The sequence below is a fragment of the Microcaecilia unicolor genome, chromosome 1 (genome assembly GCF_901765095.1).
Source record: "Microcaecilia unicolor chromosome 1, aMicUni1.1, whole genome shotgun sequence".
Classification (NCBI taxonomy): domain Eukaryota; kingdom Metazoa; phylum Chordata; class Amphibia; order Gymnophiona; family Siphonopidae; genus Microcaecilia; species Microcaecilia unicolor.
This window is the reverse complement of record NC_044031.1, coordinates 183168860-183190310: the sequence shown is the minus strand read 5'-3', so window position 1 is coordinate 183190310 and position 21451 is coordinate 183168860. Positions and strand designations below refer to the sequence as shown.

The window sequence follows — 21451 nt, the reverse complement described above, 5'->3', positions numbered from 1 at the left end:
CTGTGCTGTTTTCCTTCACTCATGGGGAAACCGGATATCTCTGGCGCTTCACACTTCCGGCTGGAGGCTTCAGAACGTTGGTCTTGCCTTTTATATATATAGATAAGTAATCCCTCACTGGGAAAAGACCAAGGGTCCATCGAGCCCAGAATCCTGTCCACGACAGCGGCCAATCCAGGCCAAGGGCACCTGGCAAGCTTCCCAAATGTACATTCTATACGTTATTCCTGGAATTGTGGATTTTTCCCAAGTCCATTTAGTACTGCTTTATGGACTTGTCCTTTAGGAAACCGTCTAACCCCTTTTTAAACTCTGCCAAGCTAACCGCCTTCACCACGTTCTCTGGCAACGAATTCCAGAGTTTAATTATGCGTTGGGTGAAGAAACATTTTCTCCGATTTGTTTTAAATTTACTACATTGTAGTTTCATTGAATGCCCCCTAGTTCTAGTATTTTTGGAAAGCGTGAACAGACACTTCACATCCACCTGTTCCACTCCACTCATTATTTTATATACCTCTTTCATGTCTCCCCTCAGCCGTCTCTTCTCCAAGCTGAAAAGCCCTAGCCTCCTTAGTCTTTCTTCATAGGGAAGCCGTCCCATCCCTGCTATCATTTTAGTCGCCCTTCGCTACACCTTTTCCAATTCTACTATATCTTTCTTGAGATGCGGCGACCAGAATTGAACACTCAAGGTGCGGTCGCACCATGGAGCGATACAACGGCATTATAACATCCTCACACCTGTTTTACATACCTTTCCTAATAATACCCAACATTCTATTCGCTTTCCTAGCCGCAGCAGCACACTGAGCAGAAGGTTTCAGTGTATTATCTATGACGACACCCAGATCCCTTTCTTGGTCCGTAACTCCTAACGTGGAACCTTGCATGATGTAGCTATAATTCGGGTTCTTTTTTCCCCACATGCATCACCTTGCACTTGCTCACATTAAATGTCATCTGCCATTTAGCCACCCAGTCTCGTAAGGTCCTTCTGTAATTTTTCACAATCCTGTCGCAAGTTAACGACTTTGAATAACTTGGTGTCATCAGCAAATTTAATTACCTCGCTAGTTACTCCCATCTCTAAATCATTTATAAATATATTAAAAAGCAGCGGTCCTAGCACAGACCCCTGAGGAACCCCACTAACTACCCTTCTCCATTGTGAATACTGACCATTTAACCCCACTCTCTGTTTCCTATCCTTCAACCAGTTTTTAATCCACAATAGGACATTTCCTCCTATCCCATGACCCTCCAATTTCCTCTGTAGCCTTTCATGAGGTACCTTGTCAAACGCCTTTTGAAAATCCAGAAACACAATATCAACCGGCTCCCCTGTGTCCACATGTTTGTTTACTCCTTCAAAGAACTGAAGTAAATTGGTCAGGCAAGATTTCCCCACACAAAAGCCGTGCTAACTTGGTCTCAGTAATCCATGTCCTTGGATGTGCTCTGTAATTTTGTTTTTGATAATAGCCTCTACCATTTTCCATGGCACCGACGACAGACTCGCCCGGTCTATAATTTCCCGGATCTCCCCTTGGAACCTTCTTTAAAAATCGGCATTACATTGGCCACCCTCCAATGTTCCGGTACCACGCTCGATTTTAAGGATAAATTGCATATCACTAACAGTAGCTCCGCAAGCTCATTTTTCAGTTCTATTAGTACTCTAGGATGAATACCATCCGGTCCAGGATATTTGCTACTCTTCAGTTTGCTGAACTGCCCCATTACGTCCTCCAGGTTTACCGTGAAGTTAGTAAGTTTTTTTTTTTTTTGTTACATTTGTACCCTGCGCTTTCCCACTCATGGGAGGCTCAATGCGGCTTACATGGGGCAATGGAGGGTTAAGTGACTTGCCCAGAGTCACAAGGAGCTGCCTGTGCCTGAAGTGGGAATTGAACTCAGTTCCCCAGGACCAAAGTCCACTAAGCCACTCCTCTACTCGCAGTTTATCCGACTCGTCCGCTTGAAATACCATTTCTGACACCGGTATCCCACCAAAATCTTCCTGGGTGAAGACCGAAGCAAAGAATTCATTCAATCTCTCTGCTACGTCTTTATCTTCCTTGATCACCCAGTTACCCCTCGGTCATCCAGCAGCCCAACCAATTCTTTTGCCGGCTTCCTGCTTTTAATATATCGAAAAAAATTTTTGCTATGTTTTTTCCCTCTAATGCTTTTTTTTCGTAATCCCTCTTGGCCTTCTTGATCTGTGCCTTGCATTTGCTTTGACACTCCTTATGCTGCTTCTTGTTATTTTCAGACGGTTCCTTCTTCCATTTTCTGAAGGCAGACTAACAAGTGTATCCGAGGTAGACCCTGTGATATTTTTGGAAGCAGGGAAAGCAGTAATGAGGGGCAGAATAATAGCATACACTAGCCGTACTCGTAAAGAGAGAGATTGCGTGCTAATTGATCTACTAGCGAGAGCAGAGCTAAAGCGGGCCGGCAGCTATAGTAGCAGAGAAAAATTCTGGCAGCTTAAAAAAACAAATTAACGAGGTACTGAATCAGAGGGCTAGCTTAGATGTGCAGCTGTACAAATACAATCTGCATAGGTGGGGCAACAAAATGGGAAGTTGCTAGCAGCAATGGTAAAGAGCAGGTTTGCCAAAAAAAATAATAGCAAGTATTAAAGATAAATTGGTAATATACTAAAAAAAGGGGAAGACATCCAAAAGGCATTTGTGGATTTCTATCAATCCTTGTATGATGCGGGGCAGAGCAATACACGTGAAAGAGAAAAATTCTTTCAGGGTTTGAATATCCCAAAGTTATCGTCTCAGCAGCTAGAATCTTTAAATGTCCCATTTCAGGGAGCTGAAATACAACAAGCTATCAAAAAGCTAAAACTGGCGAAAGCACCAGGGCCGGATGGACTGGGAGCAGAATTCTACAAAATTTTGGGAGATCAAATAACTGGCTCCTTTGCTGAGCTTTGCCATGCCCTTAGTGGACGGCATCAACAAACAGGCCAGTTGACGCATGCCACCATAGTTGTCCTGCCAAAGCCTGGCAGAAACAAGGAACAATTGGGCTCATATAGACCTATATCGCTGCTTAACCAGGACGTGAAAGTTTTTGCGTGATGGCGACTAGACTGGGAAAGGTGTTACCACTTCTAATGCAGGGGGACCAAACGGGCTTTGTCCCAGGGAGGTATGCCTCTACCAATATTCTACGGGTATTGAAGGTTATGCAGGAAACAAAAGGGAAAGAAGGAGACGCCATAATCACTAGTCTGGACGCTGAAAAAGCGTTTGATAAGGTATTGTGGGACTACTTGTTTTGGGTCCTGCCCCAGTTCGGCATATTAGGGAATTTCTGATGGGCATCAGGGCTTTGTATAAGTCACCAACAGCACAAATATTAATTAATGGTAGCCTTACTGAGAAATTCAGGCTGGAGCGGGGCACAAGACAGGGGTGTCCCCTATCCCCCATGCTATTTGTTCTGGCACTAGAGCCGCTAGCGTGTAAAATATGGCAATCAAGAGAACTACAGGGCATCAAAGTGGGAGCACAAGAATATAAAATTAACTTATTTGCTGATGACATGCTGATTTTTTTGGAGCAGGCGACTAAGGAGACCCCTATACTGGTGCAGCTAATACAAAGTTTTGGCAGCTTCTCGGGACTCAGAATCAATTTTGACAAGTCCGAAGCCATGGCGCTGTCAACTAACTGCAAGTGCAAGCAGCAGCCTTATTTCCCCTTAGCCTGGTCGCGGGGAGCCCTGAAATATTTGGGGATCCACTTGCACCTAGACGCCAATATAATGTACATAAAAAATGTACTTGAGAAGTTGGACAACATTAAGGTCTTATGTAATAGGTGGAGGGATTTACCCATTTCGTTCTTGGGACATGTAGCATTGACAAAAATGGTATTGCTGCCAAAAATTTTATATTCCATGCAGATGATGCCGTTGTGGGTTTTGCAAAAGGACGAATCAAATTATAGAAGAGTTATATCTTCCTTTATATGGGGAGCCAGAAGAGCACGAATAGGATATAACAAACTGGTTGGAGACCGTAAAAAAGGGGGAGTAGGATTGCCAGACCTACGTTTGTATAATGTAGTAGCACTTATGAGATGGGTCCATGAAATTCATACAGGACACTTTAAATTTGCGGAGATCTGGGAAGGTAAAGGAGCGGCAGTTTCGGTCTTTAATGCCGTTCATTGCCGGGGTAAAAAAGTCAAAATTCCTGCTTTAGCCTGCCCGCTGAAAAAGGCTTGGGATTGGTGGAGAATATAGAATTGGGGGAGCAAGAGGTACATCCCCTTTCATGGAAATTTTGCGTAACCCAGAGTTCAGAGCGAGCCAACCAGGGTCTCCCTTTGAGGGTTGGTTAAGAGGGGGCTGCAGATATATTGGGCAAGTGGTCGAACTGGGAAAAGGTGGGTGTCCCACTTTCTCTGACTGTCAAAAAGCATGGAACATCCCTCAAAAGTATTTTTACTCCTTTTTGCAGCTGAGACATTATTTGAAATCCCAAAGGAGAAGGAATGGCAACTATGCTGCCTTCACAGCCCTAGATCAATAGTTTATGCAAATACCTGGTGTACAAAATTCGCTATCACTATGGTACAAAGAAAAGGGACCGTAGGCCTTCATGGTTTTTTAGTATGCAGCAGGAGGAATGGAGTACACGTTTGGGGAGAGAAGTATCTGAACATGAATTGTCTAGATGCTAAGAACTGGCCTTTAAGGTGACGCCAAATGTGGGATTACACTAGATACAATACAGAATATTGCACAATGCCTACATTACTAGAAGTAAGGGGAAAGCAATAGGGTTGTGGGACACTGACACATGTAACAGATGCAACATCAATAGGGGGTCCCTAATACATCATTTTTTAGAATGCACCAAACTCCAAGAATACTGGTCTAAAGTTGTGGCGCTACTAGAGAAGGTACTGCAGGGCTCTTGTGAGTGGACATATGGAATCATGTTGATGGGATCGGATGCAGAACTGCAGAAGCAGGGGATAAATAGCAGTAACTGTAAATTTGTATTACTGGCACTGTTGCTGGCTAGGAAGGTAATATTACAGCAATGGAGAAATCAGCTCCCACTGTGGGCATTTACGCCAGATGGCAGAGTGGGAGATTTGAAGAACAGCGAACTTGGTAAATAGGGCATCTAAGGAATACAATGATATCTGGAAGTGTTGCATTCTGGATCGTCCTCTGAATAGTACTTCTACTGGTTCCTCTGTTGTGGGTCCTAATTCTTCTTAATGAGAATGAGTCCTGGATGGGGGGGAGGGCGGGGAGGAGGGGATATAGGGGTACGGGAAGTAGCGGGGTGGTTGGGACTTGGGGGATAGGGAGAATAAAATGGAAAATTAATGAGCAGCTTAGAGCTCACAATTGTGTTTTGATGTGTTAATTGGGAGATGGACAGCCATATTTCCATTAGAGTGAGCAACATATGTACTTACAGATGACAATGAGTTAGTATTACAGCTTGAACTTTGATTGTATTTGCTTATTGTTTGTATTGGAATGCTCTGCTTGTTATTAATAAAAATATTACTCAAATTAGCTTAAAGAAAACCTACCTTGAGTGATAGCGGGCTTTGCTGAATCCCTATTAAAGTTTTGGAAAGTCTCAATAAGACCCATACTTGTGTGAATATACAATTCATTCTATTTGCCCACAGCCATGGATCCTTCAGTTCAAATTAACATCACTAGTTGAAATTCTGTCCAGGCTGACAGTGACCAAGATTAATTTTATCAAGGTCTTTGGGTGAACACAAACTGGGGGACCAGGTCATCGTATCAAATACCTGACCCTAGTTAGCACTTTTATGGAGGCCACAAAACAGAATGGAGAAAGTAGGTCTTACCTGATAATTTTCTTTCCATTAGTCCTTCCCACTATTCTAGAACCTGTGGGATAGCTGTGTCCATCAACCAGCGGGTGAAGATACAGAACTGAAAACTGAGCTGAGACATCTCTCTCTTGGCATCCAGTCCAGCTCCTCAGTATTTACGCAGATGAGCAGTAAGGATGATACTCAAAATAAACAAAACTTCAAACAACTTGCTAACCTAACACTAACCAGATGAGTAAACATGGGTGGACCTCTCATCTAGGGACAACTTGTACAGAACAAGAGATATGCAGGAAATATCATGCAAGGTGACAGTTATTTGACCCATTACTTCACACTGACTAAACATCTCAGAAACCTGGGGCGGGGCCTCTGGAATAGTGGGAAGGAATAATGGAAAGAAAATAATCAGGTTAAGACCTAATTTCTCCTTCCACTATGTAGCTCCCATTATTCCAGACCCTGTGGGATGTATAAAAGCAATCACTAGAGTGGGTGGGATCCTGGTGCACCCATCCTGAGGACTGAAGCCCCCAAACTAGCTTCCGAGCACACCATGTCTACCTGTAGTGCTTGGCAAAGGTATGCAGCGTTGACTACGTTGCAGCATTCAGAATATCCTGAGACACTAAGGTGGTCTCTAGGATGTTGCTGTATACCTCAAAGAATAAGCCCACAAGACCTGAGGAGCCAGATTCCCCACAAACAAATAAGCTGATGCGATAAGTCTCCTTCAGTCATCTATTTTTTTTTTGTTACATTTGTACCCCGCGCTTTCCCACTTATGGCAGGCTCAATGCGGTTTACATGGTGCAATGGAGGGTTAAGTGACTTGCCCAGAGCCACAAGGAGCTGCCTGTGCCTGAAGTGGGAATCAAACTCAGTTCCTCGTGGTTAGCTTACTATTACTACTACTATTTAGCATTTCTATAGCGCTACAAGGCATACGCAGCGCTGCACAAACATAGAAGAAAGACAGTCCCTGCTCAAAGAGCTTACAATCTAATAGACAAAAAATAAATAAAGTAAGCAAACCAAATCAATTAATGTGAACGGGAAGGAAGAGAGGAGGGTAGGTGGGGGCGAGTGGTTACAAGTGGTTACGGGTCAAAATCAATGTTAAAGAGGTGGGCTTTCAGTCTAGATTTAAAGGTGGCCAAGGATGGGGCAAGACGTAGGGGCTCAGGAAGTTTATTCCAGGCGTAGGGTGCAGCGAGACAGAAGGCGCGAAGTCTGGAGTTGGCAGTAGTGGAGAAGGGAACAGATAAGAAGGATTTATCCATGGAGCGGAGTGCACGGGAAGGGGTGTAGGGAAGGACGAGTGTGGAGAGATACTGGGGAGCAGCAGAGTGAATACATTTATAGGTTAGTAGAAGAAGTTTGAACAGGATGCGAAAACGGATAGGGAGCCAGTGAAGGGTCTTGAGGAGAGGGGTAGTATGAGTAAAGCGACCCTGGTGGAAGATGAGACGGGCAGCAGAGTTTTGAACCGACTGGAGAGGGGAGAGGTGACTAAGTGGGAGGCCAGCAAGAAGCAGATTGCAGTAGTCTAAACGAGAGGTGACAAGGGTATGGATGAGGGTTTTGGTAGAGTGCTCGGAAAGAAAGGGGCGGATTTTACGAATGTTGTAAAGAAAGAAACGACAGGTCTTGGCGGTCTGCTGGATATGAGCAGAGAAGGAGAGAGAAGAGTCAAAGATGACCCCAAGGTTTCGAGCTGAGGAGACAGGGAGAATGAGAGAGCCATCAACAGAAATAGAAAACGGGGGAGCGGGGAGGTGGGTTTGGGGGGGAAAATGAGAAGCTCGGTTTTGGTCATATTTAATTTCAGGTGGCGTTGAGACATCCAGGCAGCAATGTCAGACAAGCACGCTGAAACTTTGGTTTGGATGCAAGGTGAGATATCAGGGGTAGAAAGGTAGATTTGGGAGTCATCAGCATAGAGATGGTAGGAAAAGCCATGGGATGAGATTAATGAACCAAGGGAAGAAGTGTAGATAGAAAAGAGGAGGGGACCAAGAACAGAACCCTGAGGTACGCCGACAGGCAGAGGGATAGAAGTAGAAGAGGATCCACCAGAGTGAACACTAAAGGTGCGGAGGGAGAGGTAGGAAGAGAACCAGGAAAGGACAGAGCCCTGGAATCCAAGTGAGGACAGGGTATCGAGAAGTATGCTGTGATCGACAGTGTCAAAAGCAGCGGAAAGATCAAGAAGAATGAGGATGGAATATTGACCTCTGGATTTAGCCAGTAATAGGTCATTGGAGACTTTAGTAAGCGCAGTTTCGGTTGAGTGGAGAGGGCGAAAACCAGATTGTAATGGGTCAAGAATAGCATGTGAGGAGAGAAAATCAAGGCAGCGGCGGTGAACAGCACGCTCAAGTAATTTGGAGAGAAAAGGAAGGAGGGAGATGGGTCGGTAATTAGAGGGACAAGTAGGGTCAAGTGAAGGCTTCTTAAGGAGAGGTGTGAACACAGCATGTTTAAAGGCAGCAGGGACAGTCGCAGCGGAAAGTGAGAGGTTGAGAATGTGACAGATAAAAGGAATAAGAGTAGGAGAGATGGCATTAAGAAGGTGGGTGGGAATGGGATCAGAGGAACAGGTGGTACATTTTGAGGAAGAAAGGAGAAGTGTAGTTTCCTCAATAGTAACTTAGCTTCAAAGCAATGAGGCCATGTCTCTTGTTTACCAGAAAACATAGTCTGTCCAATTTGCAAAACTCATTCGTGACTTCCAGATATCTAACGAGGACTCTACGCATATCGAGAAGATTCAAGGAAGAATACTGAGCCTCTTCATTCCCTCTGCAGATTGGTTGAGAAGAAATGCTGATACCACTTTCAGAAGAAAGGAACGAACAGTGTGCAGGGAGACCCTCTGCATATGAAAAGTGGAGAAAGATATCCCAACAAGAGAGCCTGAAGTTCTGAAACCATACTGATGCAACAACCACCAACAGCATAAGATCTTTCAAGGAAGTCTAACAGAGTGGTTCAAAAGGAGACTTCTGCAGAGCCCGAAGGACTAAATTAAGATTCCACTCTGGACACTGTGTACAAAAGGGAGGCTGTCAGTGGCCTGCTTCCTGCGAGAATTGGATGATATCTGGGTGAGTCACAAGAGACTCCTTCTTCTTTAGTTGGCCACTGAAACAGGCCAAAGCCGCCACCTGAACTTCTAGAGAAACCAATGCTAATCCCTTCTGAAGGCCTGCCTGGAGAAACGCTAGATGTGTGTGATCTGAGCAGAGACGGGAGAAAGTTTGCGCTCAGAACAATAGCTCATGAACGTCCTCCACACATACAGTAGATGTGTCTATGGCCAGTGCTGCAGTACGGCATTGATCCCCATCGAGCCCAGTTCTTTCAAACAGCTGAAGAGCTTGGGCATGTTGGCATTGTTTCGTTGAATCAAACCCAGAAGTGGAGAACCCCATCAGTCCATTATCAGCTGAAAACACCAGCTGGATAGCTCTCACTCTCATAGGTCCAGGGATTATCTGCTGAAAAAAGTCCACCTCCACATTCCAGGACCCAGTGATGTGAGCTGCCGACAAGCAGATATTTTTCTCTGCCCAACTCATTAGGGCAGCTGCGGGTCCCACCTTGCTTGTTGACATATGCCACCACCGCTGCACTGTCAGAGAAAAGTTGGACTGAGGCCCCCGCCAGAAAAGGAGTGAAATAGCAGAAGGTATTTTGCACTGCCCTGAGCTCCAAACGATTTATCAACCACAGATTCCTGTTCCATCCATGTGCCCTGTGCAAGATGGAACTTGGAATAAGCTCCTCAACCCAATTAGCTGGGTCAGTTGTCATCATAGTAACATAGTAGATGACAGCAGAAATAGACCTGCATGGTCCATGCAGTCTACCCAACAAGATAAACTCGTATGTGCCACTTTTTGTGTACACCTTACCTTGATTTGTACCTGTCTTTTTCAGGGCACAGACCGTATAAGTCTGCCCAGCACTATCCCCGCCCCCCCAACCACCGGCTCTGGCACAGACCGTAGAAGTCTGCCCAGCACTATCCCCGCGCCTCCCATCACTGGCTCTGCCACCTAATCTCGGCTAAGCTCCTGAGGATCCATTCCTTCTGAACAGGATTCCTTTATGTTTATCCCACGCATGTTTGAATTCCGTTACCGTTTTCATCTCCACCACCTCCCGCGGGAGGGCATTCCAAGCATCCACTACTCTCTCCGTGAAATAATACTTTGTGACATTTTTCTTGAGTCTGCCCCCCTTCAATCTCATTTCATGTCCTCTCGTTCTACCGTCTTCCCATCTACGGAAAAGGTTCGTTTGCGGATTAATACCTTTCAAATATTTGAACGTCTGTATCATATCACCCCTGTTTCTCCTTTCCTCCAGAGTATACATGTTCAGGTCCGCAAGTCTCTCCTCATAAGTCTTGTATGATATCTTCTCCAAATAGTCACTTGCCCCGAAAGGGCAGTGTAACTAGACATGACTTTGATGTTGCTTCCGCTGCCTAATGCCGTAACACACCATAACAGCCAAAGACATACTGTGGGCCATAACCTATAACATCATATATAGTATCTGCCAAGTAGGCAGACCCTGTTTTGAGCTGGGCATTATAACACCCGTCTTGTGTTGCAGACTACTGCCACTTCAGGCATTCTCTTGCCATGAACGAGCTGCATACTGTCGCTTGAAGGCCCAAAGAGGCCACTTCAAAGGCTTGTTCAGCAAGTCTTCTAACTTTCTACCCTGTAGGCCTTTTAGGGGACTGCCCCCTTCCACCGGTAAGGTGGTCATCTTAGTCACTGTTGTAACAAGGGAGTTCACCTTGGGACACTATTATTTCTCTCTCCTCCAGAGCCAATACGTAGAGGTGAGGCATGACTTCTTGTTTTCAGCCCTGTGTTCAACAATGGATACACCAAAACCACATCAGGAGGGAGAAGCAGAGCCTCATCGCTCATTCCTGGAGGTCTAAATGAGATCTCTTAGGAGCCGGAGAGGCAGCGGAGCAAGAAACTGAAGCACCTTGCAGCAACTAAGACTGCCCCTGCTTCAGTCAATAGGCCTATTGTAAAAGCAATATAGACTCTAGAGAACAAAGATCCTGACACAGCTGAAAGCTCCGTCGGCCCTGAGGTTGTAAAATGGTGTCTATGCTCCACGTGTGATCAGACAGTGGCTGTTCCTCATTGCCAGTTGTCTCAGACAATGGCGACTGTTCCCATGCTCTCCTGCATCAAACTGCCGGAGAGCTTGAAGTCCCCAGCATATCTGGATTCTGCACAAAATCCAAAGATGTGCTGCCGTCAACTGTTTCCGCCACGTCCCATAGGGTTCCTGCATGCAACACCCCAACACCGTGGATCCCACGGTGGGAACACCACTTAACGTCCTCTGCAGGACTTGCTATTTATCCCGACTTTCACAAGCATCGCATCAAGACATCGATCCAAGATGGCATCTAGAGCTGATGCGTGCAAACTAATCTCTGATACCCCCTAGAACCTGCCGCACACTTGAGTTTCCTCGGACCCGGAATGGGAAAGCGGAAAGGAAAGCCTAGTTTGCCTACCTCCACAGGCAGGGCAGTTCCACCTCTTCTGCGACAGATGATATTGGAGGAGACAGGGCTACAAGCGCCGGGAGCCCAGCTGTTCGCTTCGGGAGGTCCAGGAGAACTTTCCGACCTTAGCGCAGAGGGAGCGTCGCTAAGTCCGCCTCCCTCAACAGTACCTCCACGACCCAGGGATAAATTGAGGGCGGCGAGTGAGCAGAACACGGAGGCCGGAAGTCGGACCCCTGCGGCTGCATGTGGAGACCCCACTGCCTCTTTGACGCTGATGGGAATAGCGCCTCAGGCAGGTTTGGTGTCTGAGAGGGATACCGGTGATTCTACCATGGATCGTGGAGTGATGATAAAACCTACGACTGTTGCTTTAGATAAACTTTGGGAAGCAATACAAGGACTGAATTCCAGCCTACAACAGATATCAGGTATTTTACGGGGAGATGTGGCCGAACTAAAGCAGGCTCAAAATTTGGTTACCACTAAAATAACAGAGCAAACAACGAAAATGGAACTTTTTGATAAAGGCTTGAAAGCAGTGAATTCCTCAACTCTAATGTTGATAAAAGGTAATAACCTCCATCAGCGTAAAATGGAATATTTGGAGAACCAGATTAGGAGAAATAATTTACGTTTTCTTAATTTCCCCAAATCTCCTTTGATTCCAGCACTGGAAATGTTGAAAAAATATGTTGGGAAAATACTGGGTGTCCCTCTTAAGGTTTTCCACCCATTACTAAAATGCAATATATTTCTGATGCTGGAACAGGAACTTTACCTAATGCTCCTCAACCTGGTCTAAATCTAACAAATTTCTTGGAGAGTTCAATGGAGGTTGTAACCGAAAGAACCACGCTGCTGGTTACTTTTGCTCTGGAACTAGACCGCAACAATATATTCAAGCTTTACTTTTGCCACATGAACTCAACCCTTCCTTGGATCAAAAGTTCAGATTTTCCCTGACTTTGCTAGAGAAACGCAAAGAAGAAGAAAAGGATTTTTGATGTTGAAGGAGAGAGTTCTCCGAATTGGAGGGACTTTCCTCCTTAGGTTTCCCTGCAAATGTTGTGTTTCTTTAAATTCCACTAACTATATATTTTTTGATCCAGGGAAATTATTAGAATTTATTTCTTCTAAAGAATAATTTTGTAGTAGTTCTTGATTGCTAGCGCTTTAATCTCGGCTGCGACATCTAGGCTTTCTCAGCTTTAATTATTAATTATTTGGGTTAATTCATTTGAATTTATAATTTCCTAGATCTTGGATCACTTTATTGAGGACTAAATATATCAAGATAATATGCCTATTTTTCTTTGATTTAACTGTTTTTTAATATACGAATTTATGAGTAATTTCATAAATGTAATTCTTAAATTCATAAATAAAAAATTTAAAAAAAAAACAAGCACCACATCAAGCGGTCCCAAACAATGAGTCAGGATCCCTCCCCTGCATCAAGTAGAACTTGCAGTCCTCTAAGTGGTTCTGAGTTAAACTTTAGTTGGATTTACCACTGTTGGCTGCTCCCCCATGCTCAGTCTCCACAAATCTTACCCCAGATGAAACAGAATCAGGACTGTTACTCGGTTCAACGCTCTCCAGCAAAACTTTCTTTTTTAAATTTTTTTAAAGATTGTTTTGCAGGAAAAGAGAGCTCCACAGTAAGAGGTGAGGTGAAGGGAGGGAAGAAGTAAATTTGCTGGGCACCAGAGACAGGGATCTGAAGACCTCAGGATATGACTCTGCAGACTCAAGCCACCCACAAAGCTCAACTGGGGACCAACTGACCCAGGAGCAAATCATTCAAAACCAGAGGCTGAAAAATGTGCCCATCCAACGCTGGAGAGAAAAAATACTAAGGAGCTGAACTGGATGCCAAGAAAGATGCATCTCAGCTCAGTTTTCAGTTCTCTATCTCCACCTGCTGTTTGATGGACACAACTATCCCACAGAGGTTCTGGAATAGTGGGAAGCTGTGTAATGAAACGACTCATTTCACCCCTTCTAGGCTTAAGATGCTAATGATATTCCATTTACTGGCAGACAAAATGTGGGGCATCAACAATTCTTCTCCTTATCCTCTATCTGTACTTTGAATAAAGGATTCAGCTTCCAGTGCTGACAGTCTTCCACCCTCTGTAAAGCAGAGGCAAAGCCACTGCTGAGCCTGAGGTCTGGGCCCATCCACTTCTGCCTCAAGCCTACCCAACAGCCAGGTGCACCAACTGTATATATGGCAGGGTTCTCCACTAGCTGAAGAAATCTAGAACCACTCCATCAGGTAAAGCACAGCAGTCAGCAAGAGCAGATGAAGCCCCTGATGCCACCACTATAAACATGCAGAGTTCATGCACAAGAAATGTGCATGCTTGTGATGCCGAGATCAGCAGCTCAACCTGTTGACTCTCTGCAACACTTTAGTAGACTCAGAGTGGCTCTGGATTTCTTCAGCTGGCAGGGCTTGGGGATTCCTGCCAGGTACACGATTGGTGCATCTGGCTACTAGGTGGGCCTGAGACAGAAGTGGATAGGCCCAGGCCTGCTCAGGCCCACCAGTGGCTACACCTCTGCTTTACATAGAGTGGAAAACTCATCAGGTACTTTTAATTATTGGGGGGAAGGGGGAGGGAAGGAAGAGGAAATGGGTGCACAGTGCCCACTCATATTAATCATTGCTGCATGTCACCTCCTCTCTAGAATTCAGATGTAGCAATGCTGCTAATGTAAAATAGACACTGATGCAATGTTAGCATGTAGGGTGGGAAGGACATATGCTTACCCCACAGGCCAGATGATGTCATTATGCAACACACAGATCTGGTGCATCTTCCGACCGCACTCAATACATTCAACAAACCTAAAAGCAAGAAGGTTGTATCATCAACCTGGTCTTCAAGAAGTCATGACCACAAAACTCCCTTTTCCCCTCTTGATTAAACACACAACTAAGTTAACTTGTGTGAAGTTTATTTGCAAGAACCAACTGTGTGCATGACGGAAAAGGATAAGGCTGGAAGGAGGGTATATTTGAATTGGTTCTTTAGAGATTTGCAGGAGTGATAATCAAGAACATAAGATGTGCCCCAGATGAAACAATCAGGACTGATACTAGGTCAAACTAAAGGTCTATCAAGCCCAGCACCCTGTTTTTAACAGGGATCAATCCAGGAGTAAATCTATTCCTTATTGCTCATATCCAAAGATGAGCAATAAAACAGCAGTTCCCAAAGTCATTTAAGGCTTGTCTTCCATCTTGCATTTCTAAAGGCACAATGCAAAAAAACATTCATCAATTTTCACTTTTTTTTTTAATTTGTTGTGCAGTTTTTCCTTTCTCCCTCTTTCTCTACTATACCTCTTTCAAATATCATGCATTTTTTAAGGGCTGCTCCATCTCCACTTGCTCCTCATTCTTGCTTACTATCAAAGCTTGCCAGATAAAAAGAAGGCTTGCATTTTTACTACTTGATCCGCATTTTATACCACAAAGTCTCCTATGAAATCTGGTCCCCAGATGCAAAAAGTTATTTCATTTCATACAGAATTTCAGCAGCATTATGTGAACAAACTGGCCAACACAAATCAACTGCATTAAACATTAAAAATAAAAATCAGCTTTGTAAAAATATAAAGTGACATTCACCCTGACCTCTATTTGTGATGTTTAAATTTTGCCAAAAATATGCTTAGAACACAGTTTCTTGAACAAACAATCCTTACAAGTAATGTAATGTACATCCACAGTATTTTAAGCCTGAACTGGCCAATACCACTGTTGCCAAAGAATCAGCTCTTCTACGCTTGCACCAATTGGTTTAAACCTAATAAGAGCAATGGGTGAAGGTGTAGAAAAGTAGCAGTAGCAGACAATAGGAATGGGAAGCAATTTAAACCTACCTGTTAGCTAAAGAGGAGACAGAGATGGGGAAATGAATGGTGGCTGATTAAGAAAGGAGTTGGGGGTAAAGGATAGTTGGTTGGCTTGGTAGAGGATAGGGAGGGTGGGATTGCTAGAATGAGAGAAAGATGGAAAGCAGGATACAGGGGAATGAGAGAAGACAGAGAGACTGTGGGCAGTGGTTGAGAATGGGCTGGAGATTGTCAGGGATTTGAGCTATGATAAGTGAAACAAAGGGTCACCTCAGGTGCAGCTATCAGGGGTCCCCTTGCTGATAGTTTCTTTGGTGTAGAGAGTAGGAGCAGATAGGGGCTGCTGGCTTCTGCCAACACTGTGCAATAATGCCTTACACTTGATTTATGAATAGAGACAGAAAACAGTCAGTAAAATCTGTCCCTAAAGGAGCTGAGGTAGACCTTTGGAGGAGGAGTTTGTGAGAGGGATTTCAGTGGCTGGCTCCTAAGTTTTGGGATCTCAGTGGCTGGCTCCTAAGCTTTAAATCGACTCCTAGATTAAAAGAATTTTCACGGCCTGCAATAAAGCATGGACCCAAATCAAAGCCTAAATTAAAGGCCTTTTTATATGATCAAAGACTTTGTCAGTGTCCAAGAGCAAAGGATTGTCTCCTGGATTTACTCAGACCAAATGATTCACATCATATAACAGGTCCCTTTTCTGTCCCTGTATTGTGCCCATCCATAAGTTCCATGAAAAAAAGCCACTCTTGCTAAGATCCTAGTGAAAATATTGGCTCAGCACCGTTTGCATACAACCCCTCCAGTAAAAGTTAAGCTAGAAACAAAAGCTTCTCAGTTGTTGCAATTACAGAGGGATGATGGCCACTACCATCCAACATCTAGCCCCTAAATTTACCCTTTCAAGAAGTCATACAACTTTCTTATGAATGAATAGGTACAGAACTGAAATTTTATTCAAAACATTTCAGTGCAAGCTATTTTTTTCTGCTGTAAATCAACGACAATACATCCAGTAATGCCTCCCCCTAGTAGTGCTCTGCAGTGACACTTACAAAAAGTGCTTACCAGTCCATAGCAGGGGCTTGGCATAATAAAAGGACAGAAAAAAGATTTTCAGGGATTCTTCCCTGCTATATCTAACTGCCTCCCTCCACCCCTAAAAACTCAAGATGAACAAAGTATTATGATCACTTTCACAAACATCCTTCTATCAACTGCACCCATCAACTCTCTTCTTATGCCAATCAATTTTTCTGCACCTGGGCTACAGCCAGTAACCAAGATTTATTACTTACAGTTCTGGGTCCAGTGTATCATTTTTTCGTTTAGAAAACTGTTCCTTGCCAATTGTACTGAGAAACAGAAAGAGTTTAAAGACAAAAGTCAATCGCCATTTGCAGGCCTGCTTTTAACACATCTTAAATAATCATGCCAAATGAAGCCTATTTCTATATTGATAGAAAAATAGTATGGGTATGACAAGCATGGGAATTCACGCTGAAAAGAAAAATTACTAAAAACACGTAAACCTAATTTTGTTCATAATTTTGGATACAGCATATGTTTTCTTGTTTGTAAAGCAAAAGACACACAGCACTGACATTCATTTAGACTTTTCTCCAAAATATGTCCTCAGCTCATTCACCCCCATCTTGCAGTACACCATGTGGTTCATTTTACAACAGGATAAGAGACACCCTAAAAATTCCTGGACAGGTGACCGTATGCATGGTATTGCTATACCCTTAATGAGTGCCTCCTCAGGGCAGCAGACACATGAGTTCTTACAACTCCTGCTGACAAGATCTCTTACATGCGTGTAAAGGATTTATTTGCAGACAAAAATGGAAAATACTGGAAGCCTTGCATTTCATGCAGACTTTGCTTTGTGGTTTTAAGGGTCCTCGATCTCCTTGATTTGTCTGTTTAATATCGAAGAGAATAAGCTATTTGGAACCTGAACCATACAATATGAAGCCTTCAAAAAGAAAGCTGTACTACTACTACTACTACTAGTAGTAGTAGTAAAGGCTGAACCAAGGTTACAGAAAAGGAGGTAACCAGACAGGGAGAGTCAAAATTCAGAGAAGCCCACTTAAGGGCTTCACATATTATACTGTTGCCCTAGCACTGGGATAATAAAGGAAGGACAAGGAAATAAAACCAGAGTGAACTGTCATTTTAACTATAGGGGCAACAAAGCATGAAGATTTATTTATTTATTTAGATTTATTTACCGCCATTTTCTGAACTTTGTTGTTCTTTTAAACATACCCCCACAGGCTGATCAACCACCCAAAGTAGTTTACCAATTATAAAAGCCCTTTGCTGATCTGGTCTTATTGAGACAGCCCAAAATCAATTGATCACAGTGAATAACTACACACATCTTGCTACATACAGCTATAAAGATGCATACACACACAATAAAGCTTCCCCAAACATTTCTAAATAGACCCTACAACTGTAAGAGAAAAGGACCTTAAATAAGGGAGAGTGACATACATTACCACAGACATCCAGGCCTAGGCCTAACACTAAGTAGCAGCATGGTCCTAACAATACCCAAATAGAAAAATGTCATCTTAGAAGTCATTTCAAGCTTTGAAACGTTAATTTGTAATCCTCAATTACAAACATTGCATAAATAAATATCCTCAAGGAACAATCTAACTCATTAAGGGGCTTTTACTAAAGTGCAATGAAATCTGAGCTTAATATGGGATTTTCATTGTGCTAAACCCAGATTTAATGTGACACTTATGGGGGGAGATTTTTAAAAATGTTTTAATGCAGTTGTGCAATAACGTTATTAGCACGTGGCATCAGCATACAATTAATGCAGAAGACTTACCACCACCTATCTAGGCAGTATTAGGTGCTCCGGTGTTAACTCTATGATTACTGCATGCTAACCAGTGGCGTAGGAAGGGGGGCGGGGGGGGGGGGGGCGGGAGGGCCAGTCGGCTCTGCTGGTTTCCTGCTCCCTCTGCCCCGAACAGGTTACTTCCTGTTCCGGGGCAGAGAGAGCAGGGAACCAGCTCCCAGCAGGTAAGAATGCACTCCGGGGGGTGGGGGGGGTCATGCTGCACCAAGGGAGGGTGTGTCGATGTGCTGAGAGAGGGGGGGGGGTGTCGTGCTGCACCGGGGGGGGGGGGGGGGGGGGGGCCCGCACAGCGTCAAACCGCCCCGGGTGGCAGCCGCCCTTGCTACGCCACTGATGCTAACTAAACAATGCAAAGCAGAAATGCCCACTCTCTGCCCCTCATATATTGCTCACACAAATTAGAGCAAAATGCTTTAACGCATTCTGTCCTGTTAATGTGCACAATGACCTTTAGTAAAAGGGCCCCTAAGAAAATGATTACGGTTCAGCTTAATGCCTCCTTTTACCATTTTTTCCACATAAAGAAAATATATAAAAAGAATTGTGAGCCCAATCAAAAGATTTTGATGACCTTGTGTAATAGGCATATATACAATGCCTTAGAAAAGTCTTCACACCCTTGTACATTTTTTCACAATCTAAGAAATACAATTCTAAATACACTGATGGGAGCTTGTTTCAATAATCTATATAACATACTATACACTTACAACATGACAGAACACTTATAGAAATAGCCAAAAAAATTAAGAATAAGAAACCAAAAGTTATGATTGTATTAGGTTTTCATACCTGTTAACACAATATATGGTGGACGCGCCTCCAGCAGCAGCCATGAGTTATTCAGGATGTTTATTTATTTATTGCACTTATATCCCACATTTTCCCACCTATTTGCAGGCTCAATGTGGCTTACATTATGCCGTAGTGGCGATCGCCATTATCGGAATGAGAAATACAGAGTGGTATTGCATTAAAGTTCATAAGTGACAGAGTACTTTAAGCAGTCAGGTATAGAGAGCTCATTTCCAGAATGAGAAACGTTTATCAACGTTGCACAATGAAATGGTTCAGCCTTTGCCCATACGTCTTAATAGAGCAGCTCAAGCTCATTCAAAAATTGGCTGAAGATCATCCGTGAACTGCAGTCCAAACTTTGACTGGGCCACTTAAGGACATTCATCTTGTTGCTGAGCCACTCCATTCTTGCTTCTCCTTTGTGCTTAAGAGATCATTACACTGTTGAAAGGTGAAATCATCTTTCCAGTCCCAAGTCTGCTGATGGCAGACAAATAAGTTTTCTTCAGGAACTGCCTTATTTTGTACCATTCATCTTTCACTCAATTTTCACAAGCCTCCTTGTCCCTGCTGCTGAAAAGCATCCACACAGCATAATGCTACCACCACCATACTTTAGCAGGGTGATGTGCTGTGTTTTACACTGCACATATTGCTTAGCTTTGATACCAAGAAGTTCCACTTTAGTCTCATAAGGCCACAAAACCTTCTTTCACAGGTGTGTTATGTCCCCTGTTATCTGCAACCACCACATGGATCATCATAAGACTTCTTCAGTAGTGATATTCTTCCTACCACCCCTTATATAGGCAATATTTGTAATTTTGAAATTGCTGACATTTTCTCTGGTCTCAGAGACTGATGTCCTTTTAATCTTAGGCCTCACAATGACCTTCCTACTTATTGTCCCTAAACCATAACTCCTAACTTTGGAGGAAATGCAGAGAAAAGGAAGTGTCTTGGTGATGCTAAACTATGTTCAATCTACAGTGATGGACTTGACAGCACCCCAAGGGATACTGAAACAATACAATTTTCTTATAGGTCTTGGCATAGGAGCCAACTTTTCAAAATGATTTGGGGTGCTGATTTTTTTTTTTTTTTTACAGGTGGTGCATTCCCCCCTCCCCTGTCCCCCCCTTCCTCCCCCCATGCCCCTCCCTCTCCCCTGTCCCCCTTCCTCCCCATCCCCCTCCCCCATCCCCCCTCCGAGTTCCAGGTCCCCCTCCCTCCCAGTTCCAGTCACTCCCAGTTCCAGGACCCCTCCCCTCTCTCCTTTCGCTCCCCCCCCTTCCCTCTCAGTTCCAGGGTCCCTCCCTCCCTCCAAGTTCCAGGCCCCCTCCCTCTGAATTTTAAGTCATCTATCTTACCTCGTCGGGGTTAGGGTAGCAGCAGCAGTAAAAAGCATGCAGGCTCAGTTCTTAGTTGTTTTCCCTTCTCTCTCTCAGCTCTGGTCCCGCCCTTGCGGAAACAGGAAATGAGGGCGGGACCAGAGCTGAGACAGAGAGAAGGGAAAAAAACTAAGCACCAAGCCAAGCCTGCTTGCTTTTTACTGCTGCTGCTGCCCTAACCCCGATGAGGTAAAATAGATGACTTTTAAAATTCGGAGGGAGGGGGCCTGGAACTCGAAGGGAGGAGGGAGGGAGGGAGGGAACGAACTTCCGGTGGGTGAATTATTGGGGGTGCTCGAGCACCCACAGCACCCACGGAGTCGGCGCCTTTGGGTCTTGGAATTCTTTCAGCTTTGCTGTGTTCAGTATGCTTAGATGGTTGGTTACAGTTCACTCTGTACAACAAACACCTTGACACTTCATTTAGGACTACTTGAATCAGCTCAGGTACTGTAACTGAACACAGCTGGGCTTTAACTTATTGTAGGTTTTGTTAAGGCAATTAATAGCAACAGATCTATGACACATTTATTCAAGACATCTTGGTTTCTTATTCTTAATTACATTCTGAACATCTTTCTAATTTTTCTTTCACACTGAAAGTGCAGAGTATGTTGTGTAAATTGGTGACTGACAGCAAAAACAGAAGAACAAATGGTAAATTGGTGAACCTCTATGTTAATGCACTTTGAATGTTTTATTTTAAGAAAGCAGAATGTGAAAATTTTAAGAGTAGAGAGACTTTTACAGGGCACTGTATGCTGGAGATATGGCAAGGTGAATACTACTTCTAATACACTACCATTAACAAGATCCTACCTCTCTGTATTAAATGTATAAATTATTGGTTTAAGTCTAAACGTTCCTGGGTCTGTATGTTACTGTAGAAACCTGTATGACTAGGACAAAAACTAGAACAGAAAGCTTACATTTACTATTCTAAACTCTGACCAACCCGTATGACTAGGACAAAAACTAGAATAGAAAGCTTACATTTACTATTCTAAACTCTGACCAACCCGTATGACTAGGACAAAAACTAGAATAGAAAGCTTACATTTACTATTCTAAA

General features: G+C 43.8%; 1 protein-coding gene across 1 annotated transcript in view; it reads right to left on the bottom strand.

Annotated features, from left to right (window-relative positions):
• The window catches only part of EP300 (E1A binding protein p300), a 507140-nt gene that overhangs the window by 177630 nt on the left and 308059 nt on the right, over positions 1-21451 (bottom strand). The window contains 2 exon segments of the mRNA XM_030203013.1: positions 14207-14284; positions 16599-16655. Of these exon segments, the coding sequence (XP_030058873.1) occupies positions 14207-14284; positions 16599-16655 (135 nt within the window).